Source organism: Cetorhinus maximus, chromosome 1 (genome assembly GCF_964194155.1).
Source record: "Cetorhinus maximus chromosome 1, sCetMax3.hap1.1, whole genome shotgun sequence".
Taxonomy (NCBI): domain Eukaryota; kingdom Metazoa; phylum Chordata; class Chondrichthyes; order Lamniformes; family Cetorhinidae; genus Cetorhinus; species Cetorhinus maximus.
In genome coordinates this window covers 185,606,479-185,628,547 of record NC_135879.1, presented here as the reverse complement: position 1 = coordinate 185,628,547, position 22,069 = coordinate 185,606,479, and the positions used below count along the sequence as shown (strand labels likewise).

The following is a 22,069-nucleotide window of genomic DNA, read 5'->3' as shown; positions in this document are numbered from 1 at the left end:
TGTTATGTACAAAATTTGGTTCGATTACTCTGTTATGTGCGTGACATTCATGTAAATATAAATTAAGTCTACAGCTTTTTTTTACATCTTAGGCTATCAAACCCAAAGACTCTTTTTTTCAGTGATCTCCAGTTGATTTCTGTCCTCTACATGTTAATAAAGATTGTTGAGAATGGCTCAGGATCATTTCCTGACCTGTGCTAAGCTACCCCAATTACAAAGTTGTGAGGCTGTTACACTTTGTCTCAGTAGTCTCAGCCATAGGAAGAGAGAAAAAAATTGTCAGGAATCCCACTCCTGATTGTTGCTGGTGATCTCTGATGGAACGTGTTAGTGACATTCCAGGGCCAACATAGGACACTGAATTAAATATCTAAGTTAACTATGCGCTGTTTCCACTTCTGGAGTTCAACTCTTTTGTCGATGTTTGAACCAAGGCTATAATGAGGTCAGGGGCTGAGTAGTCCTGGTGGAATGCAAACTGGGCATCAGTGAGCAGGTTATTTTTATTGCTGAGCAAGTGTCACTGTTGATGACCCCTTCCATTACTTTACTGATGATGGAGAGTAGACTGATGAGGTGGAAATTGGCCGGGTTGGATTTGTCCTGATTTTTGTGTGCAGGAAATACCTGGGCAATTTTCCACATTGCTTGGTAGATGCCAGCATTGTATATGTACTGGAACAAATTGACTAGAGGTTCTGCTAGTTCTGGAGTACAAGTCTTCAGTACTATAGCCGGAATATTGTCAGGGCCCATAGCCTTTGTAGTATCCAGTGCCTTCAGCTGTTTCTTGATATCACGTGGAGTGAATCAAATAGACTGAAGACTGGCATCTGTGATGCTGGGGACTTCTAGAGTAGGTCAAGATGAATCATCCACTTAGTACTTCTGGCTGAAGATTGTTGCAAATGCTTCAGTCTTATCTTTTGCACTGATGTGCTGGGCTCCCCCATCATTGAGAATGGGGATATTTGTGGAGCCTCCTCCTCCAGTGAGTTGTTTAATTGTTCACCACCATTCACAACTGGAAGTGGCAGGAATGCAGAGCTTAGATCTGATCCATTGGTTGTCCTGGATGGTGTCAAACTTGATTGGCACCCCATCCACAAACATTCACTCCTTCCACCACCATCGCACAGTGGCAGCAGTGTGTACCATCTACAAGATGCACTGTAGGAACTCACCAAGCCTCCCTAGGCAACACCTTCCAAACCCATGACTGCTACCATCTAGAAGGACAAGGGCAGCAGACACATGGGAACACCACCACCTGCAAGTTCCCCTCCAAGCCATTCACCATCCTGACTTGGAAATATATCGGCATTACTTTACTGTCACTGGGTCAAAACCCTGGAACTCATTCCCTAACAGCACTGTGGGTGTATCTACACCACATGGACTGCAGCGGTTCAAAAAGGCAGCTCACCACCACCTTCTTAAGGGCAATTAGGGATGGGCAATATTCACTGTCCTAGCCAGTAACGCCACATCCCATGAATGAATCAAAAGAGAGGCAGCTTAACACCAGCTCCCCAAGGGCAACTTGGGATGTGCAATAAATGCTGCCCTTGTCAATGATACCCATATTTCATGAAAGAATTTTTAAAAAGTGACATTCTCAAATATGCTCAGAAACTGGCATTTTTGCCACCTTTGGAGATGTTTAATGCAAAGTTGTGGTATTTGGAAGGAAAATCACACAACATACTATTAGTGCACGCTGCATAGGATTTGTTTTCAGACACTGCAGAACATTACAGTTTGTATGTGCGAATACATGTATATTTGGTGCATTTTTGTAGGTCCATGAATATAATGAGGAAGTAATGTGTGTGGTGGGGAAAGCGGCTTAATTTGGAGTTTGTTTGCGCTGAGTAGATCTATTTGCATCTGTATGACATTAGCTTTTGTAGCCACCATCTGCTCATGGCACTATCCATCAACATATAAATAGTGAAATATAAGAATTTAAGGGAGATGAAAAATCATTATGCCTAACAGACCTGCCCTTATTTATAGAGCTCACTCTCCGTCCCTGCCTTCTTACAACATTCTTCAAACTGTCTCCAAAGCTAATTGCCTCTTGAAGTCATTTTTTCTGGCCACCTCAACTAACTTATTTTGACAAGATAAGTATGGCAGAAGTTCCAACTAAATTTGTTTCTTATCCCTGACTTCCCGGTTTTTAACTTGCATGATATTTGGGCCCAGATTTCACTCCCGAGTCAGGTGAGCAGAGACAGGAGAATTCCCAGCTTTGCAAACCTGGCCTTAAAAAATGGCCGCCCACAGTTCTGATTTTTATTCTGGGTGGTGGGGAGGGGCGGTGGGGCTGGTGAAGCCGACTGGATTAGAAGTCAGGCCTGCTGCCCCCGGAACTAGTGTGGAGGTTGCCGGGTTCAGAGGCAGGCTGGGTGGAAAGTGTAGCTCTGTGTTCTGGCACTTTCTTGAATTAAATGAAAAATATGTATAAACAGAAAGCAGCCCTCCAGCCCTGAGACCCTCTCACTCCCATACACTCCCCATGCCCCATCCATGCTAACCTATGCCACCTCATGCCCCCAACCAACCCCCTCATGGCCCCTCCTACCCCATGCCAACCCACGCAATGATGTAGTGGTGTTGTCGCTGGACTAGTAATCTAGAGACTCAGGGTAATGCTCTGGGGACCTGGGTTTGAATCCTGCCACGGCAGATGGTGGAATTTTAATTCAATAAAAATCTGGAATTAAAAGCCTAATGATGGCCACGAAAACATTGTCGATTGTCATTTTTAAAAATCCATCTGGTTCACTAATGTCCTTTAGGAAAGGAAATCTGCCATCCTTACCTGGTCTGGCCTACATGTAACTCTAGACCCACAGCAATGTGGTTGACCCTTAAATGTCCACTGAAATGGCCTAGTAAGCCACTCAGTTGTTTCAAAGTCTCAAAAAAGAATGATTTGGACCACCCGGCATCGACCTAGGCACCGGAAATGACAACAGCAAACTCAGCCCTATCGACCCTGCAAAGCCCTCTTTACTAACATCTGGGGGCTAGTGCCAAAATTTGGAGAGCTGTCTCACAGACTAGTCAAGCAATAGCCTCACATAGTCATCCTCACGGGATCATATAGTCCAGATAATGTCCCAGACACCACCATCACCATCCCTGGGTATGTCCTGTCCCACCGGCAGGACAGACCCAGCAGAGGTGGCGGCACAGTGATATACAGTCAGGAGGAAGTTGCCCTGGGAGTCCTCAACATTGACTCTGAACCCCATGAAGTCTCATGGCATCAGATTAAACATGGGCAAGGAAACCTGCTGCTGATTACCACATACCACCCTCCTTGAGCTGATGAATCAGTGCTCCTCCATGTTGAACACCACTTGGAGGAAGCATTGAGGCTGACAAGGGCACAGAATGTACTCTGGGTGGGGGACTTCAATGTCCATCACCATCATCAGTCCAGCGATGCTGACTGAGCCGGCTAAGTCCGAAAGGACATAGCTGCTAGACTGGGTCTGCGGCAGGCGGGAGGGAAGCAACAAGAGGGAAAAAAATACATGACCTCATCCTCACAAACCAGCTTGCTGCAGATGCACCTGTCCATGACAGTATCGTTATGAGTGACCACCGCATGGTTGTTGTGGAGACGACATTGAGGATACCCTCCATCGTGTTGTGTGGCACCACCACAGTGTTAGATGGGATAGATTTCGAACAGGTCTAGCAACTCAAGACTGGGCATCCATGAGGTGCTGTGGGCCATCAGCAGCAGCAGAATTGTACTTGAACACAATCTGTCGCCTCATGGCCCAGTATGTCCCCCACTCTACCATTACCATCAAGCCAGGGGATCGACCCTGGTTCAATGAAGAGTGCAGGAGGGCATGCCAGGAGCAGCACCAGGCATAACTAAAAATGAGGTGTCAACCTGGTGAAGCTATAACACAGGACTACTTGTGTGCCAAACAGCATAAGCATCAATGATAGACAGAGCTAAGACACTGGCGGGAGTAGTCTGTAGGCACCGGACAGTACCTATAATTTAGGACAGAGAAAAAATCAGGAGATAATGAAGGCATGTAAAAAAGTACATTAATCATGGGTGAATTTAATCTTCATGTAGATTGGGAAAATCAAATTGGCAGAGGTAGCCATGAGCAAGAATTCATAGAGTGTATTTGGGGCAGTTTCTTTGAACAATATTGTGGATCCAACCAGGGATCAGGCTATTTTTGATTTTGTAATGTGCAATGAGGCAGGTTTAATAAATGATCTCAGGGTAAAAGATACCCTAGGAAACAGTGACCATAATATGATAGAATTTAGCATTCAGTTTGAGAGTGAGAAACTTGGGTCAGAAACAACTGTGCTAAACTTAAATAAGGGTAATTACAAAGGAATGAGGGCAGAGTTAGTTGGAATGGACTGGGATAGGATTTTAGCAGAAAAAACGGCCGATTTAAGAAAATAATTCATGACTCCCAACAAAGATATATCCCAGTGAGGAAGAAGGATTCAAGGAAGTGGATAAACCAACAATGGTCAACCAAGGAAGTTAAGGATAGTATCAAATTAAAAGAAAAGACATACAATGTGGCAAAGATTAGTGGCAAACCAGAGGATTGGGAAAGTTTTAAAAACCAACAAAAGATGACCAAAAGAATAATAAAGAGGGAGAAAATAAACTTGAGGGTAAACTAGCATGTAATATGAAGACGGACAGTAAGAGCTCCTTTAAATATATAAAAAGGAAGAGAGAGCCCTGGGTGAACATTGGCCCTTTACAGAACGGGGAAATAATAATGGGGAACAAGGAAATGACAAAGGAATTGAATACTGAATACTATTGAATAAATACTTTGTTTCAGTCTTCACGGTAAAAGATGCTAATAGCATTCCAATACTAAATAATCAAGGGACAAAAGAAGGAGAGGAAATAAATATATTAACTATCACTAGAGAAAAGTAGAAAAGAAACTAATGGGGCTAAAGGTCAATAAGCCCCCTGAACCTGATGGGTGCATCCTAAGATACTAAAGGAAGCAGCTACAGAGATAATGGATGCATTGGTAGTAATCTTCCAAGAATCTTTAGATTCTGGGAAAGTCCCAGAGGATTGGAAAACTGCCAATGTAACACCCTTATTCAAAAGGGGGAGGGAGACAAAAAACTGGTAACTATAGGCCAGTTAGCTTAACATCTGTTATTGGGAAAATGTTAGAGTCTATTATAAAGGATGTAATAGCAGAGCATTTAGAATTACATCATCTAATCAAGCAGAGGCAGCATGGCTTCATGAAAGGGAAATCATGGCTGACAAATTCATGAGAATTCTTTGAGGAAGTAACTAGCAGGATAGATGAAGGGGAACCAGTAGATGTAATATATTTGGATTTCCAAAAGGCATTCGATAAGGTACATCACGTAAGGCTACTTAATAAGATAAGAGCCCATGGTGTTAGGGGTAGTATATTAGCATGAATAGAGGATTGGCTAACTAATAGAAGACAGAGAGTTGGGATAAGGGGGCATTCTCAGGATGGCAACCTGTAACTAGTGGAGTGCCACAGGGGTCAGTGCTGAGGCCATAATTATTTACAATATATATTAGTGACTTAGATGAGGGAAGTGAGTGTACCATTGCCAGATTTGCGGATGATACAAAAATAGGTGGGAAGGCACGTGGTGAGGATGACACAAGGAGTCCACAGATGGATATATACAGGATAAGTGAGTGGGCAAAAAAGTGGCAGATGGAATATAATGTGAGAAATTGTGAGGTTATGCACTTTGGCAGGAAGAATGGAGGAGCTGAATATTATTTAAATGGAGAAGGCTGCAGCACAGAGGGATTTGGGGGTCCTTGTGCATGAACCCTAAAAAGCCAACATATAAGTTTAACAGGTAATAGGGAAGGCAAATGGAATGTTGGCCTTTATTTCAAAGGGAATGAAGTATAAAAATACGGAACTCTTGCTAAAACTATACAAGGCACTAGTTAGACCACACCTAGGATACTGTGAACAGTTTTGGTCCCCTTAACTAAGGAAAGACATACTAGCATTGGAGGCAGTCCAGAGAAGATTCACTCAGTTGATTCTGGGTTTGGAGAGATCTTCTTATGAGGAAAGGTTGAGCAGGTTGGGCCTGTACTCATTAGAGTTTAGAAGAATGAGAGGTGACCTTATTGAAACATATAAGATCCTTAGGGGGCTTGACATGGTAGATGCTGATGGGTTGTTTCCCCTTGTGGGAGAGTCTAGGACCAGAGGGCATAATCTCAGAGTAAGGGAACACCCATTTAAACAGAAATGAGGAGGAATTTCTTCTCTCAGAGCATAGTGGGTCCCTGTGGAATTCTTTATGACTGAGGGCTATAGAAGCTGGGTCATTAAGTCTATTCAAGGTGGAGATAAACAGATCTTTAATCAGTAAGAGAATCAAAAATTATGAGGAACAGACAGGAAAGTGGAATTGGGGGTTATCAGATCAGCCATGATCTCATTGAATGGCAGAGCAGACTCGATGGGCCAAATGACCTACTTCTGCTCCTATGTCTTATGGTCTTATGGACAAAGCAGCCCACTTGATTGGTACCACATCCACAAACATTCTCTCTCTCCACCACCGACGCATAGTAGCAGCAGTGTGTACCATCTACAAATGCACTGCAGGAATTCACCTTAGACAACACCTTTCAAACCTCCGGCCACTACCATCTAGAAGGACAAGGGCAGCAGATAGATGGAAACACCACCACCTGGAAGTTCCGCTCCAAGTCACTCACCATCCTGACTTGAAAATATATCACCGTTCCTTCACTGTTGCTGAGTCAAAATCCTAGAACTCCCTTCCTAACAGCACTGTGAGTGTACCTACACCACATGGACCATGCAGTGGTTCAAGAAGGCAGCTTACCATCACCTTCTCATGGGCAACTAGGAATGAGTAATAAATGCTGGCCCTGCCAGCGAAGCTCACGTCTCGTGAATGAATAAAAAAAACTCAACTCCCACGGTCCCTCATACACCCTATCCCCATATATTGCCCCAAAGCCAACTTAGTTTCAACTCATGCCAAACCATGTTCCCCACCCACCTCCCTTTGCCCCTTACTCCCTCCATGCCAACTCACCTAAAATCCTTTGACATTTTTTTGACAGCTTTGACCGTTGCTTGACAGCTCTTTGACAGCTTGACAGCTCCATTGAGTTTATGAACATTTTAGGCACAATAATGTTTACTTTTAACAATCCCACAGGATGCCTTACCTCTCCCAAAGATGTCCTGGCATCTTATCCAAAGGGGTATCTTACCTCTGCAAAGGGGTACCCTGGCAATCCAAACAAATCCGCCAACATCAAATCAGCTCTAACCTAGTCTAATCTACACATTCTGGGTTTCAGACTCCTAGCCTACCAAAATTCCATTCGGAGAAGGCAGCTGGTGATTTAAATGGCCAGCTCCCTCCGTAAACGGCACGTGCGAACCTTAACCCGACTCCAGTTTCGCCTCTGTGAAAATAGCGATTGCCGCATTAGGAGGTAGGACTTAGAATTCCCAGACTTGTCCACCATTTTTGCCATGTCAAAGAAGCCCTCCATTGTGTTGGAAATCTGGAACTTGGTTTTTATATTTAAATTCTTGATTACAGGGAATAATTTGCCTGGAGCAATTTTGTCAATTTTGTTTATATTCTAACACAATAAATTAGACTGCAATACATATTCCAGCATATATAGTTAATTACAAGATACATTGTATATGTAGTGCTAAAGTTAACTAAGCAGTTATATATGGTTCTGCTGGACATGCAATCTCTCTTTGTTTTTGTACAGGAATAAAGAAGCGACTTATTGAAAAGTACATGTATCACAAGATAAGGTAAGTGAGTGTGGGTGTGGGAGGGGAGAATTCAATTTATTTGACATTTTAAAATCTATTTTGTTGCAAATGCTGAGCAAAAAAGCTTCTCTTTTTTAGCTACATTGCACCCTAAAACCAAATTTCACTTTTTTTAGCCTTGAATTGTTAATATTTTGACCGTTTCACACTTGTCTTCCAAGGGACTTCATAGTGCTCTTTGTGCAAAAAATGTTTAAAACTGGTAACTCTCTTTATCATTGATATCATTTATCAAAGGTTATAATTAATAACCTTCTGTAATTGTAAGACAACTTTTTTTGATGAATGTCTGTTGGAGGGGTTGTTACCATAGAAGAATGATACTACATTCATTGTGAACTGACCCACCCCAAAACTGCCTTCTGAGGATCTCACACTATCCCAGGCTTACTTGTGTTTTGTTGGCCTTCTCAACTTCAGATCCCAGCATCTTGTAAGCTAACAAGGTTCCCAATATTTGCAACAAGGGGATTAATTTTGGTATTGTAGGGTACTCAAACCACACAATGAACATGTGAGCACAATGTCAATGGGATATTTGTTCTGACCAAATGTTCTGCTAGGTTTTCCTAGACAAAGAAAAGCACCAAGCTGTTTGACCCACACAGACTGATGTACCCAATCCTCCCCAACCAGAAAAAGATAAAAATCAAATTTTATAACTTCAATGTATAACACACATATACACACACACACGCACACACACACACACGCGCGTGTATGCTGCTTTGATAATCATTTGGTTACTAAACTCTTTGGGCTGAATTTTCACTGAGTCGGGATGACTCAGGGTCCCTTTAAAAATGGTGGTGGTCCTAATTCCAAGATTCCCAACCACATTCCCAGGCTGTCTGATTTTTGGGAGGGGGTGGTTCCTGATAAAAGGCTGCACCCAGCACTCCTGACTGAACCGACTCCATTGTGGAGATAGCCATGTCTTGCTCCCCCACAATTTTCATAGAGTCAGGTCAGGTTTTTAAAGAGTTGCGGTTCCTGGCCCCTCAGAGGAGTTGTGAACCCAAGTCTTCATAAGGGGGCCTATTAAACAATGAGTTCTGAAGGTCCTCCTCATGCCCCCTATGCCAAGGTAAGACCACCCCCCCAACACACATATCTCCCCACAGCCACTCATGCCCCCTATGACAAGGTAAGACCTCCCACCCACACCCCCCACAGCCTCTCATGCCCCCTATGACAAGGTAATGCCTCCCACCCACCACCCACACCCTCCCACAGCCTCTCATGCCCCCTATGCCAAGGTTTGGTCCTCCACATACCCCCCATAGACCCACATGCCCACTGTGCTAAGCTATGGCATGTCAATGCTCATTGAGCCAAGCCTCATTATGTATACTTGGCTGAGAGTCCAGATATCCATTACTCTTGTTGAAACAACTGTGTCCCAGAGAAAACATTGCTTGATTGACCACTCTGGGTCTCTGATCTCTGCAGGCAATTTCATAATTTTTATTTACGGAAGTTTAAGTGGTTTAATGGATTTGTGGATTCTGTTATTGATACTTTAAAGCGTCTGGATGATTGACACTTTTAGTGCCTTGTAGTGAAATGGCTTTTTTTAACACAGCGGAAAATAATGAATGAATGAATGATTTTTTGATGCTTTTTTTCAATACATTCTATTGTCACTATAGGGTTCATTGGTTCTATACAGTGTATAGTGGGTCAGTGGGCATGGAAGTGCCATAGCTTAGCATGGGGGTATGAGGTGGCATGGATGGGGGAATGGCGAATGTGAGAGTGAGGGGTGAAGGCTGGAGGGCCTTTGTCATTTTATTTTAACTGGGACGAAATCCCTCAAAGCACTGAGGCGGCCCTTTTAAATAGCCCGCCTCCACACCCAGTAGCCTTGTGGCTGCCTCCAAACATTTTCCTGGGTCAGTTGGCCTGACCCCAGCCTGCACCACCCCCCATCCAATGCAGATCCCGCCTTTGTGGGAACTTACTCCTGAGTTGGGCAGGCCAAGCGGGGAATTTACCTGACTCCCGCTAGCCACCTTGAGGGTGGAAATCCGTGCCTTTGATTTTTTTTCCCTTTAAAGTGTTCAAGTTCAATCACAGTATACCAGTCACTGACAAGGACATTTTTAAATCAGCTGTTACCTGATTCATTTGTTTTTGAAACCTTAATATAGTAACCAAAATCACATCAGTTGCAACACTTTTTGCTACCTGCTCTTTTCTCTTTAACATGGCACTTGGAACATTTTGGAAAATAGGAACTTAGCAGATTGTGAATAATGCAATCAAGTGGGGATCTGTAGCTCAGTCCAAGTCAACTGAGTGGCTCTGGCACACTGCTGCTCTCACAGATGAAATAGGAAATAAGACTGTTTTGTTCTTGCTTCTTTTTTTGTTGAAGTACCAGCATTCCGTTACTTGAAATAATTTTCTGGGTCATTATCGAAAACTATTAAAAATGGAAAACAATATTCTCCTTTGAATTCCAGCAATTTGCTTTATCTGTTTTAATGTTGTTTACGTTTTACTGTAGTAACTTGCTCACCATTGGGCTTCATATCTAAATCGAACCAAGCATCCAGCATATGATTGAAGACTCAATACAAATTTCTGAAATTAGGCACAGGAGTGAAACTTGTAAGAGTTCTTTCTGTTGGTTGAAATAACAGTGGAAGTTTAGTTTATTTTTTTTACTACCCTAACACCATATTGTTTGGTGAGTAAAGTTGTTTTCAATAAGCTAGCTTGGAAACATTAGCCATAATGCACATTTACTTTTGTTAAATTCCTTTTGATGTATTGCTTCCTCTGACACAAATACCTGATGTGCCACACTTCAGATGGCTTAATTGAATGACATTTCCTCAGCTTATTATGGAACTTGAGTTTTACGGACAGACCTCAATCCAGCTGTTTTTTTTCATCTGGCTTACACCATGTGTAAACCATATGTGGCATGTGAGAATCTTGGAGGCCTCTTGCTGCCTTGCTTCAATTCTTTGTGCTTTTCCATCCAATGATAGTGGTAGACATGCTCTTAATGGTTGATACAATGCTAAACAAACCCTTTGCTAACATCCTTTTCTTGTACCTTTTCTCTTCATATTCCAGCAAGGAAATATTTGATGCACATGAATCTGCCATGGCTTTACAACCGATGGAATCACTGACCGTAACAGGACGTGATTTCAAAATAGAAGGTTTTAAATCTGTTCCACCTCCTCCTACTATGGTAGGCATCTGAGTATAAGACACAGATTATTTAGCTTCATGCCTCAATACCTGGTACAAATAAACTGAAGAAAGTCCAGTCATCCAAACATGGAAAAGGCAGAACTGTCTAGCCATTTGGCACAACATTTTTAAAAAAAAATGAAGTGTGTAATGAAGAGGGAGGGTTGTTAAAGGCAACTAACATTTCTCAGAGAGTAGTCAGGGAAAAAAAAAGAAATAAAACTATAACAGATTATAAACAATAATAAATATCTTGCAGCAAATGTTGTACAACTTGTTTAGAATGGAAAATATATGGAGCAAGAATATTTATAGAAGTTTGATAACTTTTTGAAGCCTATTTACACCTCATGATTCTTCACTTCATGAGCTACTGTTTATCTGCATTATACTCTGATACCTAAATGGACACAGTAGAAAAATCATGCATTTCAATAGCATTACCTTCATTGAATACCCCACTATCAACATCCTGGGGGTTACCATTGACCAGAAACTGAACTGGACTAGCCATATAAATACTGTGGCTACAAGAGCAGGTCAGAGACTAGGAATCCTGCGATGAGTAACTCACCTCCTGACTCTCCAAAGCCTGTCCAACGTCTACAAGGCACAAATCAGGAGTGTGATGGAATATTCCCCACTTGCCTGAATGAGTGCAACTCCAACAACACTCTAGAAGCTTGACACCATCCAGGAAAAATCAGTCCACTTGACTGGCACCCCATCCACAAACACTCACTCCCTTCACCACCGACACACAGTAGCAGCAATGTGTACCATCTACAAGATGCACTACAGGAACTCACCAAGACTCCTTAGACAGCACCTTCCAAACCCACGACTGCTACCATTTAGAAGGACAAGGGCAGCAGACACATGGGAACACCAGCACCTGGAAGTTCCCCTCAAGCCACTCACCATCCTGACTTGGAAATGTATAATTTCCTTCACTGTCATTGGGTCAAAATCCTGGAACAGCCTCCCTAACAGCACTGTGGGTGTACCTGCACCACATGGACTGCAGCAGTTCAAGAAGGCACCTCACCACCACCTTCTCAAGGGCAACTAGGGATGGACAATAAATGCTGGCCCAGCCAGCGACACCCATATCCCATGAATGAAAAAAAATAAAACATTTCCTGACCATCCCCAGACATTTGCCTAAATGAGGATAATTTAAGTTTTAATGTTACACATGAAACTTGAAAACTTACTATTGATTATGACTGTAGCATTGTTTTCAACTATTTTATATAACTTCAGTTAAGTATTTTCTTGTTCTTTGTTGCAGACGCTGATTTAGCCTTTCTATAAATTACTGCTGAATTCATTTACATTAAAACTGGATAGAAACAAATGGCTACTAAGTTCTCCTGACTCCTGCCCCTATTCACAAAGATTTTGCTGATCTGCTAAAATGTAGCTTCCTGCAAGCAGCTGGAATGAAACAAAGGTGTTTGCAAAGAAGCATAGGAACAAAATGCAGAAAACTGCATCTTAGCATCTCAGGGTCTGCTTTGTGGATGAGGACCTTAGCTGCCACAAAACTGATCTATTCAATTTCTGTTATATGCAAGCTAGCTATATATCAAGACAAAACAAAATGAAAATACCAATGTTGGAAATTTGATCCTAAAATAATGGAAATCACAGCATTTTGACCAGTTCTGAAAGAGAAAGATAAGTTATCATTTTTGGTACAGCTCTAGACCACAATGAGGACTGATGCATTTCTCAGCATTGTCTGCTTTCTTATTCATCATTTGTATTTGTTGGCAATGATAGCCTACTGTTTAATGTGCTTCTCTGTTTCTTAACACTTTTTATGGATCACTTAAAGGCAAATGAATGAAGGTTTATTCAATTATTTTAAACTAAACATTTATAAGTGCCTTTCAGTTTATGTTACCATCATCAAGACCTGCTTTGTGATGTAATGTATGAATTGTTACTTATAGAGCCATAATTACAAAACTGAACAGCCTATTACTATCTGGTCTGACCATGCCACGCAAATACACGTAAGTCTATTTTTTGTTGAAGGGTGGGAAGGGTGATAACATGTTAATAGCTGTGTTATCATTGTGCTGAAAGGAATCTATACAATTGCAATTAGAGGTGTGCATTATATTACACAGAGGAAATTAACACAGAAATTTACAATATACCAAAACCGAAAATGTTTTCACACAATCACAGAATCACACAGTGCAGAAGAGGCCCTTCATCCCATCGAGTCTGCACCGACAAGTGAGAAACACCTGACCTACCTACCTAATCCCATTTACCGGCATTTGGCCATAGTCTTTAATGTTATGACATGCCAAGTGCTCATCCAGGTACTTTTTAAAGTATGTGAGGCAACCCGCAGGCAGCGCATTCCAGACCATCACCACCCTCTGGGTAATAAGTTTTTCCTCACATCCCCCTAAACCTCCTGCCCCTCACCTTGAACTTGTGTCCCCTTGTGACTGACCCTTCAACTAAGGGGAACAGCTGCTCCCTATCCATCCTGTCCATGCCCTTCATAATCTTGTACACCTCATTCAGGTCGCCCCTCAGTCTTCTCTGCTCCAACGAAAACAACCCAAGTCTATCCAACCTCTCTTCATAACTTAAATGTTTCATCCCAGGCAACATCCAGATGAATCTCCTCTGCACCCCCTCCAGTGCAATCACATCCTTCCTATAATGTGGTGACCAGAACTGCACACAGTACTCCAGCTGTAGCCTCACCAAGGTTCTATACAACTCCAACATGACCTCCCTACTTTTGTAATCTATGCCTCGATTGATAAAAGCAAGTGTCCCATATGCCTTTTTCACCACCCCACTAACATGCCCCTCCGCCTTCAGAGATCTATGGACACACACGCCAAGGTCCCTTTGTTCCTCAGAACGTCCTAGTGTCATGCTGTTCATTGAATACTTCCTTGTCAAATTACTCCGTCCAAAGTGTATCACCTCACACTTTTCAGGGTTAAATTCCATCTGCCACTTATCTGCCCAGTTGACCATCCCGTCTATATCTTTCTGTAGCCCAAGACACTCAACCTCACTGTTAACCACCCGGCCAATCTTTGTGTCATCCGCAAACTTACTAATCCTACCCCCCACATAGTCATCTATGTTGTTTATATAAATGCCGAATAATAGGGGACCCAGCACAGATCCCTGTGGTACGCCACTGGACACTGGCTTCCAGTTACTAAAGCAGCCTTCTGTCATCACCCTCTGTCTCCTACAACTAAGTCAATTTTGAATCCACCTTATCAAATTACCCTGTATCCCATGTGCATTTGCCTTCTTTATAAGTGTCCCATGTGGGACCTTGTCAAAGGCTTTGCTGAAATCTATATAAACTACATCAACTGCACTACCCTCATCTACACACCTGGTCACCTCCTCAAAAAATTCAATCAAATTTGTTAGGCATGATCTCCCTCTGACAAAGCCATGCTGACTATCCCTGATCAAACCTTGCCTCTCCAAGTGGAGATAGATTCTCTCCTTCAGAATTTTCTCCAATATTTTTTCCCTACTACTGACGTGAGACTCACTGGTCTGTAGATCCCTGGCTTACCTCTACAACCCTTCTTAAATAGTGGAACCACATTAGTTTTGGACCTGAATTTCACTGAAAACATAAGGGGCCCAGTCTTCCGAGGAGTGGCAGCTATTGTCGGATTGCCGCTCTGCTCCTATTTTTTTACCCTAAGATGAAGCTTGACATTTCTGGTCTGGAATTCCGAACCAGGCCTCTTCAGAAATGAGGTATGTAACTGTTCCAGGATTCCTTCTTCGTTGTGCAGGCTCTGTGCTGTATATCCTATGTAATCGTCAGGGGAAGCTAAGCCATGCTCCCTTTTTACAGCACTAACTGCTGTATTCCAGTAAGTAGAGAGTTTAAAGGTCCCAAAGCCACTTAGAGAAGCCATGTAGAGAAGGTTAAATGTGTAAGATATGTGGGTAAGGTGGTAGGTAAGTGGATGGTGGGGTAGGGTTGCAGGTAAGTGAGTGAGGAGGTAGGGTGGCAGGTAAGTGCTGAGGTGTTGGGGTGGCAGGGGAGGTGATGGTATTGTTGCTGAATTAGTAATCCAGAGACCGAGGGTAATGCTCTGGGGAACCGGGTTCAAATCCTGCCACGGCAGATGGTGGAATTTGAATTTAGTAAAAATCTGGAATTAAAAGCCGAATGATGACCATTGAACCATTGTCAATTGTTGTAAAAACCCACCTGGTTCACTAATGTCCTTTAGGGAAGGAAATCTGCCGTCCTTACCTGGTCTGGTATAAATGAATAAAGATAGGTAGGTGTGTGAGGGGGTAGGGTGGCAGGTAGGTGGGGGTAGAGTGGGTCTGGGAGGTCGGGGATTCAGGTGTTCGGAGGAGTTCGCCGGGTTGTCAGGAGCTAGTTGGGGGCTGAATGGGATAGTCAGGTAGGGGAGGTTGTCAGGTGGTTGGGAGGGTAGTCATGGGTTCAGTGGTGAGTTGGGGGAGTGCTCCAGTGGGAAGTCAGAGGAAGGGGTGGGGGGTGGGGTGGGGTAGTCAGTAGTATAGTTACCCAGGAGTTAGAATTGGTTTAATTCTTCTAGCTTTTCCTGGGTAACTATTCTACTAAGTCAGTTGGAACCATCCATTGTCTCCAAAGTCTCTAACTCAGAGTTTCAGAGGGTTCCAGATGGGGGGAAGTTGTCCATCAGAAGTCCAAAATTCCTGGACAATTCCCGCATAGTGCATCAGGATTTCCGAAGGGTCCTCCAGCACATCTTGGGGGGTACTCTCGGGGTACAATCATCTGAAGATCAGAGCTCTGGGCTAGGAATGTTTAATTGAAAATTTTCATTTGATAATGAAGGATAGGGCAGAATTGTGAGATTTGATGTTGAAAATATCCTTTAAATGGCCTAAAAGATGAAAAGAAACTGAAATTGGATCCCTGAGGTAACTAGCATTTTATCATCTCTGAACACATTTGCAGACGTTTTTACATAAACTTAAAAAATAATTTCCCTCTATAAGCAATCTTGTGAAAACTAGTCCTTTTAATTGGATTATGCAAAGCCAGAGTAAATTCCTCATGTATCGAGACCAGTTAATTCGGAATTTCTGCTCACACTGGGCTCTCTGTTTTAACCTGAATCCCTGTGTGGTTGAGTATATGTGTTCCATCTGAAAAGGAGCTGTGTATAATTAGAAACTTCACTGACAGCTGTAGATTTACGAGGCAGGGGGTATGGAGGAGGAGGCCAACACTGACAGCTGCTTGACGCTTGTTAGAACAGTAATGGAACAAAATGGCTAAGCTCAGAAGGTTATTTCAACAATCATATCTTGGGTTTAACTGGTTCAATCCAGCTATATTGAAGATTTATGGATGAGTGACATATTGCAATACTACAGTTCTCCTGTTGTTTTAGAGTCACATAATGAACATCATAAAGCATATGACTATTGAAGACTAAGAAGCAATTTTGGTTAATTAAGGAAAGAAATGTGAATGATAGGCTTTAACTATGGATACATTGAAAATTAGTTGACATGCTTTATACTTTTGCAAGAAGCATAAGAACAAGCTATAAGATTCTGAGGGTGCATTTCGCTAAAAACATTGAAAAAATTTGCAAGTTTCAATCATGAAAATGTGGCTGTGAGACATAAGATAGGACTAAGAAAGTGCAGAACATTTTACAAATGTGAACTTATTAAGCTCGGCAGAGAAGTAGTATTATTTCTAAGGCATAATATGACAATTGCAAGATCATAACTTAATAAGAGGAGAAAGCAGGAACAAAATGAGAAGTTGTATTAAAGGCAACAAAGTTGCCGTTGATGAATGCGGTAGATCATCAACTCAAATAAAAATGCTGTTTATGCAATAAAGAGGCTGCAGTAATATGACAATCATGGCAGATTTCTAACATACCAAAGGTAAAGTAGAAAGATCTGCGACAACTAAAATAATAGGGCAAAAATTAAAGTAATTCCATACAGAAAATTCACAACATGGGATGGATGATGTGCTACTTTAGCATTTATCTACCCACCATAGCTGACTAGCCACATGATAATGCTGGTTCCTAGAACTATTTGCATAGCTGTGTTGCATATAATATTGGGAAAATATTTTCCAACATCCAGTGTGTGTAAAAAAGGATATAAATCGTTTTAAGCAGAATATGCTTACAATTTTGTTGCACATAGCACACAAAGAGAATCGTTCCCCATGAAGACTATAGTCTAAGATATGAATATGTAACTGTACAACTTTAAAATAACAATATTTTAGTCTATAGAGTGTTAAAGCATGCTAGATTACAAAATGAATCGGTAAACCAAACAGGAGACAATTAAGAAAATATTAAGATCCCTGTAAACCTGCAGTAGGTCAAGGAGGTGACTCAACTACTGCCTTCTCAAGCGTAATTAGAGATGGGCAATAAATGCTGGCTTTGCCAGCGATGCACACATCCAGTGAAGGAATGAAAAAAAAGAACGTGGGAAAGAAATATATCCCATGGGGGAAAAAAAGAAAATTAGCAAGCTCAGTACTACAGTGGCTGAATGAGGAAATCAAAGCCAAATTAAAGGTGAAGCTAATTTTTTTTTGAAAAGATGTGGTTATAAAAAAGAGTCACATCATTTGTCCAGGATAACTATAAGAGATAAGGCCGCATGAGAAAAAGTTTTATTTGTAATGGAGAAAATATTTCAGTATTTAAAAGGTGGCTGTCTGTGGTCATCTGAAGATCAAAGAGGCCAGAAGGAATAACCAGCATACTTTTTGATGCATTGAGTTGTATAATTTTTGAGGAGATAACTAAATTCTGGATAGTCACCTACTGACTATCCAGAAGATATTAATATAAATTTACCGATCCTTCACTACTAGAAGGGAGCCACACAGTAAAGCTGCTTGGGTCAGAGAACCGCTGCAGTAGTGTTGTATTTCCATCTGCTCCCTTCATGTGTAGGTGGTGCGTGACCAAGCTCAGTACATCTTGCAGTTGAATGCTTGGAATGCTGGCAACAGTCATAATGCCTTCATTCCGTGCCAGTCCGCTGCTCCGTCATTTTATGAACTACAACGTTAAACCTGCTGGTCAACAAGGTCTATCCACTGACCACCATGTGCGCGACTGTGGCCGAGATTTCCTGGTCTCGCAGTGGCGGGACACACCAAGGGGGATGTGGTGGGATTAGGACGATTTGGGATGTACAAAAGAGGATTTGCCCTGCAGGAGAGAGGGAAGTATGTCACTGAGTGTGGTGCAACCTGTATGAGTGATGTGCCTGTCATGGTTGAATAGCTTGCAGTGTGGATTAGCTATGTGGTGTGGGCATAAGGCTTGTAGGAGTGCTAATTATGTGAAGGTCAGAAGAAACTGTGGGCAGAATTTTATATCCTGTGAATGGACACGCGCCCAATCCGATCGGGCGTAAAATAATGTATGAAGACGTTGGGCGGGCATCCCAATGTGATCGTGCACTTGCGCGATATTTAGGTCGGCGTGTGTGCGCGAGAGTTGGCAGCCCGCCAGCCAATGATTAAGAGGCCTATTGAAGCTATTGAAGCATGAATTAACAGTGATTTTTCGCAGCCCATCCAACCTTATGGTTGGCGGGCAGGCGAATTGGCCAGGCGGCCTTTGCATTTTTGAGGAAACCTCGTCCACTGGCGGGATGGGGTTTCCAACATTACTTAAAAAGAAAATGTTTTGGCATAATTTTTATGATGTTTCTGTTCATGTGAGTGATTCCTATGAGGGGACATTTTTTTCGGATTTTCAAAATCGTTATTTTTGATTTTAAAATTCTCCAGCTCCCTGAGGCAGCTCCCTGCCTTCAGGGAGCTTTCAGTGCGCGCTCCCCAGCGTATATGCAGACTTTCGTGCTCACCCTCCTCCCACCCCCAACCTGGCAGCGTTGAGCTTCCCAACATGCTATTAATTTGCCAGCCAGTGTGAAACCGTGGTCGCTGGCCGATCGCGGGCAGTGGGCTGTTTCACAGCCGTTCCCAGACCCACCCACCATGCCTGCCCGATGACCTAAAAATCCTACCCTATGAATGTGAGGCATGAATTGTGCTTGCTAGAGACTTGGTAGGTGAGTGAACGGGTTGGTGAATTGGACAGCTTGTTACGCTATTGGTTCACTTTTAAGGATCTATCAGATTATATTCACTGATCTTGACCACTCATGTGAGGTCATTGAACGTTTTGCAGCACTGCATCCAGGTCTTTGGGGCTACACTGCTGGCATTGGCCCCAACAGCTATATGTTCCTGCCGTCTTCGTGTTGTCAGACTGGAGGACATTCTGGTCTCCTGTGGATGGGAGACCTCTCCCCTCCTGTCCACTTACTGCACTAAGGCCTCTAGTGCTGTGTCAGAGAATCTTGAAGCATGCCTTCTGCCATGTTGTGCCATTAGTCAGTGCTTTTCCTGCTTAGAATGACTTTCCCAGCTACTTCCAGCTCCTGCTGCAGCCAGAACGAATCTCCCCTGGCTTTTAAGTAGTGCAGGCAAGTTTTAAGTGTTACGATAGTTATACAAATTTGAGCCATCTGCTGAGCCATGCAGCCGCTCAATAGCATGTTTAATGCTGGGCTATACTAGTTCTCAACTGAGCTTGCAAGCTGCACAAAGTTTACATACTACCTGCATTGGAAGGAACAGGTGTGGGTTAGTCTTGCATTGTGATCCCGTGCCTGTTTACAGGTCTTATCCAATTTTCCCCCCTTCATGTTCAGTGCAGTTCTCAATCCAAAATAGCATTGTACCTGTGAACTGTCTGTTGGCTAATTAGGGCTGGGATTTTCCAGCTCCATCATGGCAGGACCCACCACAAAAGATTTGGCAGCCTGGCTATAAGTCCATTGACTTTCGGATGACTCTCGTGGCAGGAGGGGCCAGAAAATCCTGCCCTAGATAGTATAACCTTTTGATATAAATCTAAGGTACTCACTGTAACAACTTTTAATCCATCTAATATAAGGCACCTGGAGTAAAAGGAAGGTCTGCTGTTTTCTTCTATTCATTCATGTGATGTGGGCATCGCTGACGAGGCCAGCATTTATTGCCCGTCCCTAATTGCCCTTGAGAAGGTGGTGGTGAGTCAGCTTCTTGAACCACTGCAGTCCATGCATTGCAGGTACACCCACAGTGCTATTAGGGAAGGATTTTGACCCAGTCACAGTAAAGGAGCAGTGATACATTTCAAAGATAGGATGGTGTGTGGCTTGGAGGGGAACTTGCAGATGGTGGTATTCCCATGTATCTGCACCCCTAGGTAGTAAAGGTCGGGTGTTTGGAAGGTGCTGTCTAAGGAGCCTTGCTGAGTTCCTGCAGTGCATCTTGTAGATAGTACACACTGCTGTGTTCGTCGGTGTTGGAGGGTGTGAATGTTGAAGTTGGTCATTAGGGTTCCAATCAAGCGGGCTGCTTTGCCCTGGACAGTGTCAAGCTTCTTGAGGGTTGTTTGAGTTTCCCTCATCCAGGCAAGTGGAGAGTATTCCATTACATTCCTGACCTGTGCCTTGTAGATGGTAGACAGGCTTTGGGGAGTCAGGAGGTTCTGGTCAATGGTACCCCTCAGGATGTGATAGTAGGGGATTCAGTGCTGGTAATGCCATTCAACATCAAGAGGCAATAGTTGTTGGAGATGGTCATTGCCTGTTACTTGTGCAGTGCGAATGTTACTTGCTACTTGTCAGCCCAAGCCTGGATATTGTCCAGGTCTTGCTGCATTTGGACATGGACTACTTCAGTATCTGAGGAGTCATGAGTGGTGCTGAATATTGTGTAATCATCAGCGAACATTCCCACTTTTGACCTTATGATGGAATGAAGGCCATTAGTGAAGCAGCTGAAGATGGTTGGGCCTAGGGCACTGCCCTGAGGAACCCCTGCAGTGATATCCTGGAGCTGAGATGATTGACCTCCAACAACCACAACCGTCTTCCTTTGTGCTAGGTATAACTCCAACCAGTGGACAGTTTATCCCGTGATTCCCATTGACTTCTGTTTCACTAGGGCGCTTTGATGCCACACTCGTGACATAGTATGTTGGGAGCCTGCGCACACTTTGTGCACAAGGCTATCTAGCTTATCTGCATTTACAAGTAATGCCTCAAATGACCTTTTTTCCTCCAGCAGTATATTCCTCCGTGCCCCTATATAACGACCTTTCTTCAGCTAGGGGTGGAGATCTCCCTTCCCATGCATGGCACTCTCTGAGCACCTCACGAGCACTGTACTAGAGCAAATGAGCTGACCTCGCAGTAAGGGACATATCATACCCACACTACATGACATCTCATTCAGATATAATGATACTTTAATGCCTGTGTTTAACCAAATGTCAAAAGTTATCAGATGGATTTGAAAATGGGAATCTCCAACCAAATAATCCTCTATTACTTAATGTGAGACAATTAGCAAGTTTAATTTATAGAAGATCCTTAGGCTTCTTTAAGTATTGATGATCAATCAGCCTTTGCTGATGATGGTGTCCACAACTGGTATCAAATCTTAAAGTGAACTTTTGTTGTTGAAAATAGTTGTTCCAAAATTAACCACACTAATTGTTTTCTCTCTCTCTTTCAAAACAGGGTGTCACACCAATAAAGGCTGGTGATACTCCATTTAGAAAGAACACATCATTTACTAAACCAATAATGGAAACATTGGATAGCTAACAACCTACAGCCTGGAAAATAACCCAGCTCCCATTCACAGAAATGAATAATTTACATAAATTAGATTAAATATATATACATTATAACTGTTGCTGCTTATTTTCTTCTTATTGTTTTTATACAGAATCTAGATCATTCTAAATAAAATAGAAATCTGCTAAAAGATTATAAATAATATTTTTCAAAGTGTCTAGCGGCACTGCTGATGAAATGAACAGTATGTACCAGAACCATAATCCAACTTGGTTAGATGG

At 42.7% G+C, this 22,069-nt stretch overlaps 1 protein-coding gene across 1 annotated transcript in view; it reads left to right on the top strand.

The window, feature by feature from the left end:
* The window catches only part of spag8 (sperm associated antigen 8), a 35,093-nt gene extending 13,250 nt beyond the window's left edge, over window positions 1-21,843 (top strand). Inside the window, exons 3-6 of the mRNA XM_078558175.1 lie at window positions 7,835-7,880; window positions 10,992-11,112; window positions 13,076-13,138; window positions 21,729-21,843. Coding sequence (XP_078414301.1) covers window positions 7,835-7,880; window positions 10,992-11,112; window positions 13,076-13,138; window positions 21,729-21,815 — 317 coding nt within the window. The 3' untranslated portion in view covers window positions 21,816-21,843. The remainder of the gene's footprint in view (window positions 1-7,834; window positions 7,881-10,991; window positions 11,113-13,075; window positions 13,139-21,728) is intronic.
* Window positions 21,844-22,069: the final 226 nt, after the last annotated feature.